The sequence below is a fragment of the Eucalyptus grandis genome, chromosome 6, assembly GCF_016545825.1.
Source record: "Eucalyptus grandis isolate ANBG69807.140 chromosome 6, ASM1654582v1, whole genome shotgun sequence".
Taxonomy (NCBI): domain Eukaryota; kingdom Viridiplantae; phylum Streptophyta; class Magnoliopsida; order Myrtales; family Myrtaceae; genus Eucalyptus; species Eucalyptus grandis.
This window is the reverse complement of record NC_052617.1, coordinates 19,046,084-19,063,859: the sequence shown is the minus strand read 5'-3', so window position 1 is coordinate 19,063,859 and position 17,776 is coordinate 19,046,084. Positions and strand designations below refer to the sequence as shown.

The 17,776-nt window shown below is 40.1% G+C and overlaps 2 protein-coding genes across 4 annotated transcripts; both read left to right on the top strand.

Moving 5' to 3' along the window:
- Nucleotides 1-7,932: 7,932 nt before the first annotated feature.
- Nucleotides 7,933-12,722, top strand: LOC104448777 (glucose-1-phosphate adenylyltransferase large subunit 1). Of its 3 annotated transcripts, none has more exons than XM_039315971.1 (15): nucleotides 7,933-8,295; nucleotides 8,573-8,796; nucleotides 9,016-9,138; nucleotides 9,228-9,401; nucleotides 9,498-9,590; nucleotides 9,680-9,763; nucleotides 9,844-9,899; nucleotides 10,098-10,191; nucleotides 10,343-10,528; nucleotides 10,699-10,779; nucleotides 11,095-11,181; nucleotides 11,256-11,360; nucleotides 11,893-11,999; nucleotides 12,116-12,176; nucleotides 12,254-12,722. In XM_039315971.1, the coding sequence occupies exons 2-15, from the start codon at nucleotides 8,575-8,577 to the stop codon at nucleotides 12,353-12,355; spliced, it is 1,575 nt and encodes a 524-aa protein (XP_039171905.1). In that variant the 5' UTR covers nucleotides 7,933-8,295; nucleotides 8,573-8,574; the 3' UTR covers nucleotides 12,356-12,722. The 3 variants fall into 3 exon arrangements, with proteins under 3 accessions (XP_039171905.1, XP_010060972.2, XP_010060971.2); XM_010062670.3 differs by having other exon boundaries at nucleotides 7,933-8,368; XM_010062669.3 differs by having other exon boundaries at nucleotides 7,933-8,796.
- Nucleotides 12,723-15,167: 2,445 nt separating this feature from the next.
- Nucleotides 15,168-17,753, top strand: LOC104448776 (dihydroflavonol 4-reductase). Its single transcript, XM_010062668.3, has 6 exons — nucleotides 15,168-15,414; nucleotides 15,579-15,748; nucleotides 16,129-16,323; nucleotides 16,450-16,609; nucleotides 17,057-17,249; nucleotides 17,338-17,753. Exons 1-6 carry the CDS (start codon nucleotides 15,297-15,299, stop codon nucleotides 17,513-17,515), a joined length of 1,014 nt encoding a protein of 337 aa, XP_010060970.1. The 5' UTR covers nucleotides 15,168-15,296; the 3' UTR covers nucleotides 17,516-17,753.
- Nucleotides 17,754-17,776: the final 23 nt, after the last annotated feature.

Here is a 17,776-nt window from a genome sequence, read left to right as displayed (position 1 = left end):
CGGGTCGGAATGTGGAAGCCTTGGCAAGAATTCGAATGATAGAGTTCTTGTTTGTTCACGTGAACGAGAGGAAAGATTACTTTTCATTATCATTGTACGAAACAAAAGCTCAACTCAACTTGGAAATCAAGATCGCCTTAAAGGTACTCTGCTCTGCTTTTGCTTGAGCATTGGTACATGTGAATTGGGACCACGAAGTTAGATGTGTCCTTGTACTTCTCTTCTCTGCCCTTCTCCTTCATGAATAAACTAAGACCACGTTGGCTCGCCATGGAAATTGAATTATTCATAGAATGAGAATATTGGTGCTGCGATTTTAGAGTGTGACGTTGGCAAGCGCAAGAATTCGAGCGATGGCAATTGTCACTGTTCCTGCAACCCAATTCTAAGTCCATGATGGACAAATTGAGGGCCAGAAGCAATGTATCGGAATGGTTCCCGATCGGCCATCTGCTCATTTAAGAGAAAGAGCCAAAAGGCGAAGGAATGAAGCAGGAAAAGGTGTGGACGCTCCCAATAATGTCAACGTGAACTCCGCAAATTGGCCTTGTTTTAATAGGGGGCTCATGACCAATTCCCCCAAAAAGGACACGAGAAGTTGGGAGTTGGAAAAGGAGACAAATCACGATTCATCGGCAGCACTTGGGCTTTGATTTGAAGAAACCCTCATTAATGGCTCAAAATCCTCATACATTCACTCAAAAAAAAAGCAATCTCTCTCACAAGAAAAGATGCCAAAGAGGCAATATATGTCGGGCTGGTTTCTGTACCACAGAAACTCCGGAACACGTGACCCCCCTGAAACCAACTGTGCTAAAGCGAGCAACTTTATGACCGAAACTTCAAGAGGGAGATGATCCCATTGAATCCCACATTCCCACTTTTTAGTTTCTTCTCCAGTCAGGAGGATTATATGGCACAGAGAGAGAGAGAGAGAGAGAGAGTTAAAAAGAAGAGAAAAAGAAACAAAAGGGCTAGAGAAAAAGGTCGCGTCCGACACGGGACGTGGACTGTCTGTCATCCATTGATTCTGCATAAAGTAAGGTAAAGCGTTGTTCCATAATCTTGTTTTTTATGTTGGGTAAGGGGAAAATGGGTGCCTTTGTTTTTGACATGGGCAACAATGAATGGTGGAGATCGGAAAAGAGAAGAGGCAAAAGTTGAAAATAGTGAATCGGTAGATGAGCAGTTGCAGTCATTGCTTCATCAACCTTGGCTTATTTTAATTGGGATCTTGTCATGACATATTTGGGGTAATAATTTAGGTGAACTGAAGTCTCAAACCACGTTTAGCATGGTGCAAGAGTATGACTAGGGATGAGCAATCCGGATTCAATTCGGAAAACTGGCTTCTGTAAAATGCGGTAGATTGGTTCAAGACCAATTTAAGGGAGAAAGGAGTGGGTTCTCAATTAAAAGAAAAAGAAAAAGAAAAAACAGAGAGAGAATTGATTAAGTTTGATTGGGCGCTCGAATTGATGGTTGAACTCGTGACCTGCTCAAGAACCAGATCGACTAGGTTAGTTCTAGTATGGAATCAGTTTTGAATCGGTCAAGACTATGTTTAGAACAATTTTTTCTTTATTAATAATTAAATACTCAAAGAAACAAAAGACTAAAGGCAAGCACAAGTTGTTGCAAGCCGGGTCTCAAAGCATTTTTTGGCCCGGCTAGAATATATAAGGCTTGGAATCTGTAGGCTTAGACTGAACTAAATCAGACCCAACCACAACAGCTGAACCTGTTCATGCTTAATTCAAAATTTTCTTGAAAATTAAAAATAATGAATCATTATAAGGGTGTGCATGATAATTACTATATTTCACTATTTTTCTATTTTTCCGTTCCCAATATCAAGTTTAGAATAGAAATGGTAACTCAATATGATTCTTCTAATCTTGGAACAAATTTTTACTCTAGAAATAGGTTCTTTTTTAAAAAAAAAAAAAAAAAAAAAGAGGTAAAAACTTTCTACTTTCTATTTCTAGAACAAAAGTGGAATAAAAACTTTAGGCCTGTTTATTAATGTTCTTTGTTTCTGTTTATGAATAAAATTTCTATTTTTTTGTTCCAAGGAATAAAAAAAAACACGTTTATTTGCGTTTTTGTTTCAAATCTATTTTTTTGTTCTAAGGAACACATTTGGAACAGAAACAATAAATAAGAAAACGAGTTTCTTGTTTTAACAATTTTTAAGAACAAATTTTCTCTCTCATCTCTTTTTTTCTTCTTTTCTTTTTCTTTTTTTTTTGGCCGGTCGCCGACCTCGGCCATAGCCCGCGACCGCCGTCGAGGGCCGACCTCGCTGAGCATCGCTGGCCCCTGGCGAGGCTCGGCCTCACCTTGGCTAGGCAAGCTCAAGCTCGTCAGATTTGGGCGAGCCCGAGCTCGCCTAGCCAAGGCGAGGTCGAGCCTTGCCGACGCGGGGCAAGGCTGGGCGAGCTCGGCCTCACCGGGGCCGGAAGGCCACCGGCCAAAAGAAGAAAAAAAAAAAGAAAAAAGAAAAAAAATAAAATAAAAAATTTAAAATTTAAAAGAAACAAAAAAAAACACAAATTTACCAAACGTGTTTCTGTTCATTTTTTATTCCTGGAACAAGTTTACTAAACAAGTTTTTTATTCAAAAATTGTTTTTCGGAACATAAACATTTTTTTCTATTTTTATTTCCTGAATAATTTTTAAATAGAAATGTAACCAAACGCGCCATTTATCATCATTTGCCCTCGCTACTAGCCGCCACCTACTCATCACCACCTGCCGTTGGCACTCGCCAACCACCACTCAAGAGGGAAATATTTTGTGTCATTATTAAGCGAATTTTTATTCCGACAAATAGAAATTTTGTGTAGTTATTAAACGTGTATTTTGCTCATAAACTCACTTGAGACATAGAAATAATATAATCTGCTTATGAGCAAAACTTGATTTTTAGAATAGAATGATTATCATTCATGCTCTAAGTAAAATCATGAATAAGGTAATTTCCGTTATTTACATCTTCATGTCTTATATTTATGATATTAAAAAAACTAAGAAACGTTCTTCTTCTTCTTTTATTAAATCAAGTAAAGCATAATTATGCAACGAAGTACGTTTTCATTTCACAGGCGCCCCCCCTTTTGGGTTTTCATGATTAGGGAAGTGATTGAATGAGCTAATGCCGATTTCCGATATATCGGAGGGGGCGGCAATGAAAAAGCACACGACCAAACGGGGCCCTACAGAATCAAAAGGTAATAATAATTGTGCCTTTGAGATTTACGTTTGTTTGGCCCACGAAATATAAAAATAAAAAATAAACGAAAAAAAAAGGCATTAGCCGCATGAGCGATTGGCAATATCTTCGTTTAATCCGAGGCGACATTACTATAAGATTTGCCGTCCCGATCGTGTTCCCCCCGAAATCATTTTGCTTGCCATTGCCGAGCATTATTTAATGTAGCGTGTGCCTAAGATGTGAGTGGGAATGTTTTTTATGGGCATTGATTGATCGGTCGACTGTGGTGGTGATATATAACTTTACTACATACATAAAATGTAAGATTTTAGATTAGTAGAGATGCATCGATGCATTTAACTTTGTCGCGTTAAGTCCAAATTTTATCGCTCTAGCTAGAGATAGCAATATGCGCTATAAATCTATTTCTTTTTTAAAACCCGTTTTCAATGAGACAGATAACAAGTGGGCGTCTTGAATTTCTTTATTCACGAACCTAGATGGGTTAAGTAACTAAAGTTTGCCTGGTTTTTAGCTGAAGTGGATGTGAAATAGACCAATTTGCTAACCCTTTTCAGTAAAAAGAGTGCAGTTTGGAATTGGAAAGTCTAAAAAGAAATGAAGGAGGCCATTTCCGAAATAGAAATAGGTTGGGTTTTGGCCGGCTTCGATATGGCTTGCTATTGTATTGTGTAAATATGGGTTACTTTTAATCAAGTCATCTTCGACCCAACTTGCTTATTTGATCTTCGGAAAAGAACTTTTTCGTTCTGAATTATTTGTTACATTTGCTCAATTGCCTTCACCTAAGGCAATCATTTTTTTTCCCTTATTCTTAACCTTTGGTACTTAAGGAGAAATTGGTATCAAAAGAGACAATTTTTTTCATCAAATGCTACTAAGTTGGTGCCAGCGACGATTTCAAAAGCGACAAAATAAGATCGTCTTCTTCAAAGGCGACAAAACTCAACAAATTTTATCGTTATAGATTGATCAAGTGCGACTAATGAATAGGTTTACCCTAACGTAACGAAATTTCATGTTTGTCAGATGAGTCCAAATTATCCCATTTTTGATTGAATCAGTAGCCGCAAATACGATTTGGAGAACATATATCAGGACCCGACGATGGGGCTTGGCAGCAACAGGCCCTTCCCTTGCCAATTGAACTCGATGACCAATTTGGGCAAAAAGCTTGCAAAAGGGCAATTAGATATGAAACCCCACGTCATCTGGATTGAGCTCAAATCAGGCCCAGTTATCCCCCAAGCACTAAATCGATGGATCGCGTTGGGCAACGGGATAGGCCCAACTGGCCCAAGCCCGCAATTTATCACCTCTAGTCCAAACTTTAGTCCATCGTACGTAACGAGAAATAAGAAGATTTAATATCTACCTATGCATGTCGAGTATACGGAATTTCACGAGCTCCACTTGCAAAAAATGGACTTTTGGCCGGGCCGATCGGGTGCGACTCGATGGGTTTCAAGAGTTCCCTTCCCCTCAGCCAAGTTGGGCTTGAAAGTCGGCGATGGTGGCAGTAGGCTTTTTCTATTGCGAGCCCATCGGTCAGGCTTAACTCATTGTCCTGGAATTGCCCTTCACTATAATATTCGTGTATAAATTTGTCTAGCTAGAACAAGCTTTCTAACTAATCAGCCTAACCCCGGTCAGTCCAAAAATGCTCCTCAAGTGCGTTTGGCTCGGACGAGCCGATGAGCCATCAGGCGATGAGTAGATTTGATTTGATGTTACGTCGATCGCACTTTTCAAACACCTCATCGCTTTTCAATCATCGGGTGCATAAGGTCCTAAATAGAGCTCAAACCAGGTGGCATGTGGTTGAAGAAAAGCCATTAGCTTTTTGTCTGGATTGAGGTGATGTTATGTTGAGGCCCTTGCTATCAATGTCAAATGAGAAAAGGGATTGGGGGTCCTTCAGGGGCAAATGTAAAGCTCTGTTTTTTTTTTTTTTTAAATTAATTTTTTTTTGCAAGAAAATTATTTTATCTATCAACCACAAAAGAAAAATTCTAAAAAAAAGTTTTCTTTTTAGTTTCGCAAAATATTAAGAAAAAACACATTATAAATTTTCACTTGGGTATCACATTTTATTCTCCCCTTTCAATGAATACCTTACCAAAAATCCTAAAACCTAATCCAATTCGTCCATCGAGTATCGCCATTAGCTCTATCCAGTTGACCTGATTGAGATATATGAAGTGCCCCTTTTATTTATTTTTTGGAGCCACATGGTACTAACAGAACATCAGATGAGTACCATGTCACAAAAGACCAAAAAAAAAAAACACATACCCAAAAACAAAAAATTCCAAAGCTTTGAAGGGGCACCGCCCCAGCAGCTGTCCCCACCTTTGCCAATTGAGGGCTGTCGACCTTCTTATCACAAACTTGGCGATGGCCAAGGCCGACAGTCCTCACCATATTAAAATATCGCAGGTATCTTCATGTGCTTAAATTAAGAGGATAATAACATAAATAATCTCTAAACTTTGACTTAATGTATAATTTGATCTCTAAACTTTTAATAAATTCGATATAATTTTTGAATTTTTAATCTATTCAATGTAGTCCATAAATTATCAGTAATGGACTGTATTGACCATGTACAAAAAATTCAATGACTATATTGAATAAATTAAAATTTCAAGAATTACATCACATATCGAGTTGAAGTTCAATAACACTTTGAACAAATTAAAAATTTAAAAATTATATTGCACATTGAGTCAAGATTCTTACATTATTTTCCATGTAATCATCAACTTGCCAAAAAAAGGTCATTAGCCGGTGGGCAGACAAATATAAGCTTAAGAGTGATTTACATATAGTAAGCTTATATTCTCACGCCTTATACCTGCGATTAGAACTCCAAAAAAAAGAAAAAAAAGAAAAAAAAGAATCGTTTTTGAAAATTTACTAATGGGAAATGCTGCAAATTTATTTCATTAATTTTTTTATATATCCAATAATCCAGGCCATCGAAAACAGTAACGATGCTACCAATTTTGTGAATGGAACGAATAAGCGATGATATGAATGCGCCAGATTCCGTGCACTGGCACTGCTTCCATGCGGAATGATAATTTCCATCTACTTTACGAAGGATAATCCATACGAAAAGTTCTTCTACGTTGGAAAATAAAATCATCTGTACTATAGTTCTTCTCTTGTTTTGGAAAAGGGGACAGACTCGATGGATTGTTGGAAATATACCAAAAAATGAATATGCGACATCCTTCACTAAATGACCACTTAAACACCTCTATTGTTGAAATATAAGATAGATACACTCAATTCTTACTTTTGAAGACCACTTCCGATATTTACATTAATAATTCTCATGTCCCTACTTTAAAAAAAATAAAAAATGTCACTCTCTTTTCGAAAAATATGTCAATTAAACTTTAAATTCTCATGCCCATCCAAAACGTTCCAAACCGACTTTTAACCATGCCACCCAGATTCTACGCAAGATGTTAAAATGAGTCTACTAGGTAATTTAGGATTTTTTTAACGTGAACTTTTGGTTAGGCGTATATAAATAATTTTTGCTAAAGTAGTACGTCAGCGGTGATGAATGCTTTGTGCATTTTGGGGCCAAAAAAAAAAAAGACGTTTTGGCCACGCGTCGGATGTCGCTATCGCGGGGATCTTTTGTTATAAAATTTATAATTCGTGCAAATAATATCAGCCTCGCAAATGAACTAGGAAAAGTCAAGGTCCGGTCCCAGCAGAAGCCTAGTGTCCCCATTTTCTCATCATTTTGCATTGATTTTTCTCATTTCCCAACTCGGTAGATAAGTGTCGACACGAATTATCACTTCCTGAAAAAAAAGATAAAAAAAAAAAGAACTCTACGAATAAAATCGGTTCATTTGATTTATAAGATGTTTTTAGAAGAGCCTTTTGCACATTTTGATGAACGATTTCTTTATGTAATTCGCGAGATTTAATGTTCTGATGTCCATGTCATCTTAAGAAATAATAAAAGAGGTGATGCTTGAAACTTTTAGGTTTCGGTTGGGTGAGTAATGGAGTTTGGGTCCAGCTTCGTACCGAGTGGTTCGGAACTTAAAAGCATATCAAAAGAGAGACATATTTATTAATTTTCTTAGTGTATGGCCAAGAATCACGAGTGGTTATCATTTTTTGAATTGATAGATAAGCGCCATGTACTTCTCAAACTACTTTAGTCTAGATGATAAGAGTTTAATTTTATTGATTGATTTCAACAAAATAATAAAAGGATTGAATAACTAAGGACGTTATCAAAAACACGAGGATGGACACAACATTGAAAATTAAAAAATTTGAAAAAGGATTAGGAGGATGACAAACATTTTTGCTCCATGGGATGGGTACAAAAAAATGGCACTCATGCCTTTTCTCACAACTTCCCATTTCGATACCATGCACAATTTTATAAAATAAGTGCAAAAAATGATCTAAAAAGGTTGAATTACCACATGAGTGTACAGTTTCATATGTGAAAGTATAATTGATGATGTCCACAGACTAAAAAGTCCACTTCTTTTCAACTATATTTACTTTTCTGCCACTACATTTATGTGGAATGGTAGTAGTGCCTTTTTTTTTTTTTTTTTTTTGCCTTTTCATCTATGGAAAGTTTCTTGATTGTGAAATCTGAACAGCCGGTCGCGTCCCTGCATCTCCATCTTCCACGGTCTTTTTTTTCCCGACCGATGGCATGTGATGGCTTAATCGCCCCTAAACTTTCTAAAGCTATCGAGAAAAGATATGATTTTTCTACTCTTAACGCACTAATTTAATAATCTTGAAACGGGAAAAATCGGTGATCGCGGCTCGGGATTCGAAGTTCCCTGACGGCTCGCAGCGAGCAGAGCCACGGACGCTGCCGAAGCCACCGCTGCTGAAGAGCCCTTTGGCTTTCCTTCACGCCAGCTTCACATGCCTCTCGTGCGAGCACGCCTGAAAACGTCCTTTTCTTGATCACATTATTCACTCGCTTCCTCCCTCTCGCTCCTGACCTGAAGTCTCGGTGTGGACTGTGGACTTTGCACCACCTCCGTCGGTGATCCGTCTTTCTTTGTTCACATCACCTTTCGACACACGTACTTTTGTAGCCAAAGTTCTATTTTTTTTTCGTAAGCTCTTCTTTCTGCAGTCTTTTGGGAAGTGTTCTTGCGTTTCTTCTTTCTTTTCTTTCTCTCAGATCGTTCGGTTTGATGACAAGTTGGGATCTTTTTCTTGTGGGTTCTTGGGTTCGTTCGATATTGGGATGCCCATTTGAAGGTTGAACTCGAAATTTATCTGGGTCTGGCTTCTTCTTCGCTGGGTCCGTTTTGTAGGGATGGATTCTTGCTTCGTGAGCATGAAGGTCGGTGCGCGACCCGTGCCAGGAGGAGGCATTATCAATTTTAGTGAGTTCTGGGGTGAAAACTTGAGGGTTGGTGCTAATAAGCAATTTGGAGCTCGGTTATGTAAGAGCTTGAGAAGTGAAACAAGGATTGGACTTGTTAAACCTGGAATTGCTTACTCTGTTCTTACTCCAGAAGTTGACAAAGAGACCATGGTATGATGGATGTTGCATTTGTCAGCCTACTTTTTTTATGGCTCTGTTTAGTTTTGCATTTCAGTCTTGATGTTTCAACGAGAGGGGAGTTTAAAAATGGGGAAGTTCTCAGTTGAAGATGCTCTCCTCTCTGTCCTCTTATCTGAGATTTACTTTTGATCCCAATATGTTGTTCCCTAATGTGGGTTACTTGTTACTTTCCTTGAACTGTGATTTCAGACTCTTCAAGCTCCAGTGTTGGAAACTCCAAGAGCAGATCCGAAGAGTTTTGCTTCAATTATACTGGGAGGAGGTGCTGGAACACGACTGTTTCCACTTACTAGCAGAAGGGCCAAGCCGGCAGTAAGTGATTATTTGTATATGCCCATTGTTTACCCACGTAGCACTCTCTCAACTATATAATCAATTATGTGGTTTTTTTAAATCTGCAGGTTCCTCTAGGAGGATGCTACCGGTTGATTGATATCCCAATGAGCAATTGCATTAACAGTGGTATCAGAAAAATATTCATCTTAACGCAGTTTAATTCCTTTTCCCTCAATCGCCACCTTTCCCGGACATACAACTTTGATAATGGTGTTAGTTTTGGTGATGGATTTGTGGAGGTATAATTTTTTTCCGATTTATTACTTTGGATTCCTGATGACTTAACTCAAGAAACGACTGAATTTAACATGAAAAAAATTCGGTAACACATATAGGTCCTCGCAGCAACTCAAACTCCGGGTGAAGCTGGAAAGAGGTGGTTCCAGGGGACTGCTGATGCTGTTAGGCAATTCATATGGGTCTTTGAGGTGAGTGCTTAGGGTTTTGGCAATTACTTGTGCAAAGTTTTTTGGAGTTCCTCTTGAAGTTGAATGTTGGTTTCAAATTATTTCCGCAGGATGCCAAGAACAAGAATGTGGAGAATATCTTGATTTTGTCTGGTGACCACCTGTACCGGATGAATTACATGGATTTCGTGCAGGTACTTTGAAGATTTCATTGTAAACTCCTTCATCTAATATGTTTGTGAGTTTAAACTGACCAGTTGTGGCTTGATTGCAGAAGCATATTGATTCAAATGCCGATATCACAGTTTCATGTGTCCCAATGGATGACAGGTTCTTATTGTGATTAAATATATTGCCTTAAAAGATTTAAGAGCATATAAAGCTCAGTTCTCCTTGACATTCCACTTATGGTTGGGAAGAACCAGATTTTTGTGATTATATTGTTTCTCACGTCCGTTTTCAGTTGCACTAAATTTAGAGCTACTGATGAGTTTTGCAACTAACCCTTTCTGGTTTTTGTTGCTGCAGTCGTGCATCGGATTATGGACTGATGAAGATTGACAGAACTGGACAGATCATCCAATTTGCCGAAAAACCGAAGGGCAATGAGCTGAAAGCAATGGTATCATTAATGCAATAAACACTTCCTATCATTTTACATGACTGCTTTGGCTGATTCCTTAGCAGACATCATCTCTGCACATCATTCAATGCATCAACTAGTTACTAATCTTATTTGGATTCTCATCTCCTGCACAAACCTCTGCCCACAGCAAGTCGACACTACTCTTCTTGGGCTATCAAAGCAAGATGCGGTGAACTTGCCATACATTGCCTCAATGGGCGTCTATGTATTTAAAACCGACGTGTTACTAAAGCTTCTGAGATGGAGCTACCCCTCATGCAATGATTTTGGCTCTGAAATAATTCCGTCAGCTGTTGCAGAGCATAATGTCCAGGTCAGGACCTTTTCCTTAACATAGACTAAGCTGCGGGCTCTCTCTCTCTCTCTCTGTCCCTCTCTCTTTCTCTCTCTCCCCTTCATTAGAGACGTGTGTTTATATGTAACTTGTACTTGCAAGCTACCTTAACAGAAATGCTGACTTATCTGGATGCATTTATTTGTCAGGCATATCTGTTTAATGACTACTGGGAGGACATTGGAACAATCAAGTCATTCTTTGATGCTAATTTGGCCCTAACAGAACAGGTGGGTGTGTGGTATTGCATCTTCTGCTCGATAACTCAAAGTTGGAGATGTCAATGTCATCTGCTAATTCAGTCATAACCTTCTATAGTCGTTAATCACTTCATATGCTGGCTTAACCTTAGGGCTGGAAAAATAGTTACTCTTTAGATCTTTTTGGCTACAATTTCTATGTCAATCTGGGGCTCTATCTCAATCACGTTCTCAGAAAAATCATAGAAGCTTTGAGTTCAAACTTCAGCTGTCATAAAGTGATACTGTTTGTCCTTTGAGGAGACAGTGGCTTTTCTAATAGTGGGTTAATTTCCTGTAATGCAGCCTCCAAAGTTCGAATTTTATGATCCGCAAACACCTTTCTACACGTCTCCACGATTCTTACCCCCAAGTAAAGTTGATAAATGCAGGGTAAGCTTGTCAACACGATAAGTCTCTGTTGTTGTTATGGTCTAAACTCTCTCTTATTTGAACTGTTTCTGCAGATTGTAGATGCAATAATCTCTCACGGTTGCTTCTTGCAAGAATGTAGCATTGACCACTCCATTGTTGGCGTGCGCTCGCGTCTAGACTATGGTGTTGAGTTTAAGGTGTGCTGCTTTCATATACATTCTTGGACCTTTTGAAGATCACAATGGCAATTCCTTGAGAAAATTAATTTTCAGACTCTTGGAGGATTTGGTTGAAATGTTGATATTTTCAGCTTTCAACTTTTTGGGTTAATAGATCCCATCAGAACATTTTGAGGTGGTGGACCATATTTAACAGGGGCAAATGATGCCATTCAATTTGTTCATAAAACTCTGGTGTACAGTGATATTTTTGAATTGCTGTATCTTCATCTATTGGTTGTATTTCCTCAAGTTGAAGGTATAGTGGACTTAGACCAAGTCAGGATGCTTCTAAGACAAGTCTTTTGATTACTTGATGGTCATTTTACATGTCGTTTTTTATAGACACTAATTTGCCTTGTCAAGGTAATGTACTAAGCAAGTCATCAGTATAGACATTCCAAATTTGCTAAAAGTTCATAATACTGGGGTTAGTTCGCGTGCCAATTTATGTAGCAATGGCAACATACTTTAATGGGTGCTGGTTTTTGGGACATGTTTGAATTTGCAGGATACCATGATGATGGGTGCAGATTACTATCAGACTGAAGCTGAAATCGCATCTCTTCTGGCACAAGGGAAGGTTCCTATTGGGGTCGGACAAAATACTAAAATCAGGTAATTATTCATTCTTTGAATAGGCATGTCTACAGGAAATTCTGAATCGACGACTTGTTAATAGAATAGTTCACAATCCTTCCACTGACAAATTCCCTTGCTTTTCCTTTCTCAAGGAACTGCATAATTGACAAGAATGCCCGGATAGGGAAAAATGTGGTTATTCACAACACCGATGTAAGTATTGCCTTTTGCAATCCTGATACTTCAATTCCATCTGGATTTATGACTGGATGTGATCCTTCCATTTACAGGGTGTTCAAGAAGCAGATAGACCAGAAGAAGGATTCTACATCAGGTCAGGGATAACAGTCATACTGAAAAACGCAACAATCAAAGATGGAACTGTCGTTTGAGAAGAAAACAAGAAAAAAGAAGGCCAGCGGAGTCTCAGACATCATAGCACGTGTGATTCAGAAGAAAGCTGGCTAAACCCATACACGACTTTGCTGTTTTCATGGCTTTTCTGTGTCCAGAGAAACTAGATGCTGTGCTGCTCAGTTGTGAAGTAGTTCTCAGTTATGTGACTAAGCTAGTAAGAGGCATATAATCTGAGTTAGCTAGCGGGATGCATATTCTGTATAAGAGAAGATACTATATGCTTGAGGGGTGTGCCAGCCTGTGGGAGGATGTACTGAGCTGTACATATTAAGTGTAGAGAGACTTGGACCACATGAATATGAGACAGTTATAGTACCTGGCATAAATGCTACTCCCTCTCTCTCCCCTAGTCCTTATTTTTCTCATGCCTAATATGCTATCGCTCGTCGTGGCATTTAGACTGCCGAAATAAGCAGATTTGGTAAGACAAAATGACAGTTTTCTGTCCCATTCGTTGTCAGTTTATTTTACTGTTCGTTTCAGTCTCTTTGTTCTGCCTTTCGTTAATTAATCGATGAGATTTTTAGGGTCTCCTTCTTCCCAAGTCTCCGCCTGCAAAAACTACCCTCCATGGAATCGACTGAGTCACTGCTAATCTAATCTTTTTTTAAAGTTTTAAGCACTAGTAGATTGCACAAACTGAATGTCCCGAGCTCAAGACGTGGAGATGCCTAGCTATCTGCGAAAGCTGCTAGTCAGGGGTTATGAGAGTTTCTTAGTTTGGTGACTTGTTTTGGCACGGGAAGAATGCTTCTGCATTTTTCGTTTTTCTTCGAGGATACAGACGAGGGAAGGACACCCCAGCACGTGAAGGCTATGGAACGCATGTCAATGTTGCGATGGAGATCCGATCTTCGCGACATTCCACCTGTCCATACGGACAAAGGAAGAGGCCTTGGAGTTGAGACGACAAGCGTCCAATCTCCAGTTCCCAACTCGGGACATATGCAGAAACATTTTTTGCACTGATGGATTAACGGGGACCTGAACCGAACGAACTCGCGAGTACACAATAAGACGAAACCAAGAAACAAGATGTGAAGGGAGGGTTGGACAGCAGCAACGAGGATGTTCTTGGATTATCAGGTGGGGGAATGAGGGGAGTAGGTGATCTTTAGGGCCATCGCGTGAAGACCAAACCCACAATTTGGCAAGCACGTTTGGCTCTAATTCCAACCCCGAGAGAGAGAGAGAGAGAGGGGGGTTTCTTGTGGGGAAGGTCAGAAAGTTAGGCTGGTTGGTGAAGTTTCTTGATCTTGAGGGGGGCTGGCCGTTAGGTTTTGTATTTTTAAACAGGGAATCTGTCGCCCCAAGAACCGTAATTTCTTTCGTCATCGCCAGGTCTAAAATTCAAGTCACTGCGTTTTGTTCCCTACTCCATAGTCATCTTCTTCAGGAGCTCCACTTTGAGAATAGGAATTCAGGCTGGTTGGTGAACATTTTCCTAATTTTGAGGGGAGCCCGTTAGGTTTCTGCCCTTTTGTGTTAGCTACCCAAAATTATGTTGATTTTTTATTTTTTTTTAACCTATAGTATTCATAATCGCAAGCAGCCATTGCTGCTCGAGGCCTTAATCAAATCACGACATTTTACTTTGCCCTCGTATGAGTTTGGATTGTTTCGCATGATGCGCAAAAGGGGCAAGTACCATGCTCAATGGGGACTATTGGGATATTTTACTAAAGTATATCTCTTGCGCTACGAGAAAATCTGTAAACCCGACACTTACAAAAAAAGAAGAAAACTTAGAAGATTATCTCTTTTTAGTGCTTTCCTCCCTCTTTTTCCTTTGAAGTGTTTCTACCATGGGAAATCCCGGGGACCATCCCTTAGGAGGGTTCCAAATTAGTGTGGCTATTGTTAAGTTTCTAATATTGAAAGTGAATGAACTTTAGAGATATGGCTATTGTTAACAAATGTTTCAAGAGCATTTGTTAAGTATGCTCAACCTTTAAAGTATTGATTGTGCATAACACGAGAACAATCAACACACTGAAAATTGTAAAATTTCATTAGTTAGCAAGTCTCTTCTTAACAAAATTCCGATAATATTGTCAAAGATCGTGACCATGATCCCTTTTCCATCGGCAGCTAAACTACTAATTAATTTGCTCCGTATTTTTGTATACGTATAAATTCTTCTCTTGAAAGCCTTCATGGATTCAAATGAAGGAGTTCAAAGACTGTAAATTTTTGCTGTTTACACATATCATAAGACAAATTTGCACGTTACATATGGTAATTTGTTGTTGTTTAATCACTTAACATATGTTTTGTACATACTCTTTCAATAAAATCCAATCAAAATTACGCGAGACTCAATATGTCCATGTATTACCTACATCTATGGCCCCTCATCGTCTATTTTCTTCTACAAAATATGTCCAAATTCAATTATCAAAGTTTGTCAGGGCAGCATCAGTAAGATTGCATCATGAAATCGATCCAAATAACATGGCAGATCCTCTCGCTCCATTCAAAATTATCCAATACCTCAATTTTGTCCAACTGACTTTAGTACTAGCCTTGACATTACCCCCTCAATGTATTGTCTCACAAGATGTGCAAAAAATGTCAATTTTGCTGACTAGGGACTTCAATTTTGTATCATAGCAATTCTTTCGTCTTATATCAAATGGAAAAGTTAAGGTTTTGGGAGTGGGTGGGATAGCGAGGTGCCAACGACCACGCACGTGCCATAACTGTCGGGTGGGGGAGGGTTTGAGCGGTAGATCATCGGTTTTTTTTTCTCCTCCGCATTAATGGAGTCACATACTATATATCAGCCCATGCAAATTCCACACACACTCCCCCAGCTAAAAACCATCACCTTGCAAGATCGGAAAGCAGACAAAAGAAAAAGCCATCTTCTCAACTTCAATCAAAGAAGGACAAGAAGAAGAATCAGCGGCAGCTATGGGATCGGAAGCGCAAGTCGTGTGCGTCACCGGCGCCGCCGGGTTCATCGGCTCGTGGCTCGTCATGAGGTTGCTCGAGCGCGGGTACACCGTCCGCGCCACCGTCCGTGACCCCAGTTAGTATCTTCGATCCTCCTTATTTTATCCTCGTGCTGCTGCACAATCGATATTCCCCAATTTGCCGGATTTAGCATAAGCCGATGATGTCTGGAGAGGTGAAGTGTTCTTTTTTACTGAGTTCGATGGTCTTGACTTTCGTGTGCCTTTGGTGTTGACCCAGACAACATGAAGAAGGTGAAGCATCTGCTGGACCTGCCCCAGGCGAAAACGCACCTGACTCTCTGGAAGGCCGACCTCAACGAAGCAGGAAGCTTCGACGAGGCCATCAATGGCTGCACCGGCGTCTTCCATGTGGCCACTCCCATGGACTTCGAGTCCAAGGACCCCGAGGTTTGTAATTTCGCTCCTACTCCGTGGACGGTCATTTATACAAATTGCATGCGCGCGTGTGCTCGAGCTTCCCTTCTCATGTTTCTTCATAAGCTTGTGAGCTGCAGCCGCCTGCAGCGCGTTAGAGTAGAGGAAGGAGGGGGTCAAAATGGCAAGAACAGGAAGATTGAACATTTCTTTTTTCTTTATTTTGTAAATCTGATTGTTTTGTTTGCTCGCTTGCTTTGTGTTTATTGAGGGTTTTATTTATTATAGGCAGTTCTTGTCAAGTAAGTCTAATTCGTATAGAGTGGTTCTAGATGAATGTCAGATGATGCAATGCAATTAAATCAGAAAACTGAGGAGTAACTCGGGGACTTCCCTAATTTCTCTTTTCCCAGAATGAAGTGATAAAACCGACGGTGGAGGGAGTTCTAGGCATCATGAGAGCATGCGCCAAGGCCAAGACGGTCCGGCGGCTCGTGTTCACCTCCTCGGCTGGGACTGTCGACGTCCAAGAGCACCGGAAGCCCGTCTACAGCGAGGAAGACTGGTCCGACATGGACTTCGTGCTCGCCACGAAGATGACCGGATGGGTCGGTAAAACCGCGCGCGTCGCCTTTTTCCCTTCGATTCCCTGTCTATGTCTTCTGCTCTTTCCTTTGAACACTGTTTTCCTAAGTTTCATCAATCATGAAGGGATTTTCGTGCTGGTCACGCAGATGTATTTCGTGTCCAAGACGCTGGCAGAGAAAGCAGCTTGGAAATTTGCGGAAGAGAACAACATTGACCTCATCAGCATCATACCAAGTCTGGTTGTGGGCCCCTTTATCATGTCCTCAATGCCACCTAGTCTTATCACTGGCCTGTCGCCAATCACAAGTAGGGTCCTTTTTTCTGTTAATTCACTCATTGTTTACTGAATTAGTAGAACTCCCTGTTATCATCAAACTCGAGACTTATCCAAACACTGGTGGTACACAATTTGTGAATTGATAAGGAAAAAAAAGGAAGATATCAGCTTACAAATTGAAACTTTTTGAGGTAAGGTGAAAGGAAGACCTTACATGAAGTTTCCTACATGGTTGTGAATTGCCTAAGATGCCCATGCGTTAGATTGAATGGGCTCTAGCATGGCCCAATGCAATGAGATGTTCTGGTCTTTACTTTTAAGCCAAGGCCAGCCTAAGGGAGAGTGTGGGGGGTTTACAGTCCAAGATTCACCTCATACCCATTGCAGCTTTCATGGTGTGAAATAGCATCCATTATACACATCAGACCAATCTTTCCTCTTTGATCATTTTGCACGATGTTTCACTTCTGAACCAGGAAATGAAGCTCATTACTCCATCATGAAGCAAGGTCACTTCGTCCACACCGACGATCTCTGCGAATCCCACATCTTCTTGTTCGAGCACCCGGAAGCCAAGGGACGGTACATCTGCTCCTCCCACGATGCCTCCATCCTCGAGGTCGCGAATTTGCTCAGGAAGAAATACCCAGAATATGATATTCCCACGGAGTACGTCATTTCATTCGTGTATAGGAGGAGTAGTCCCGGATAGGGAATTGGGCATCGGATCATATTAATGATAGTAATGATTTTGCAGGTTCGAGGGAGTGGATGAGAATATGCAGAGTGTCACTTTCTGTACCAAGAAGCTGTTGGACTTGGGGTTTAAGTACAAGTACACCTTAGAGGACATATTCGTGGGAGCCGTGGAGACATGCAGAGAGAAAGGGCTGCTTCCTCTTTCGCACGAGAAGCACGTGAAGGGCGCATGCTGAGACATACCCTCGTCTGCGGCGCTGCACTCTTTTCTTTTTCCCTTGTCTGTTGTCTCGCATAATGCGCAATCGATTGATGAACTGGATATTGTCCCTGCTTCAATTCAACGTACCATGGTGATAACGAATAAAGAAGGCCTGTTTCTGTCAAAAGTTATTTTCTTCATGGTTACAGTGACAGCTGAAAACTTTGAGTGAGCGGTTAAGATTAATTTTTATTTAGTAGTGCGTTAAGAGATGAGATTAAGTTTAATTGTGGAA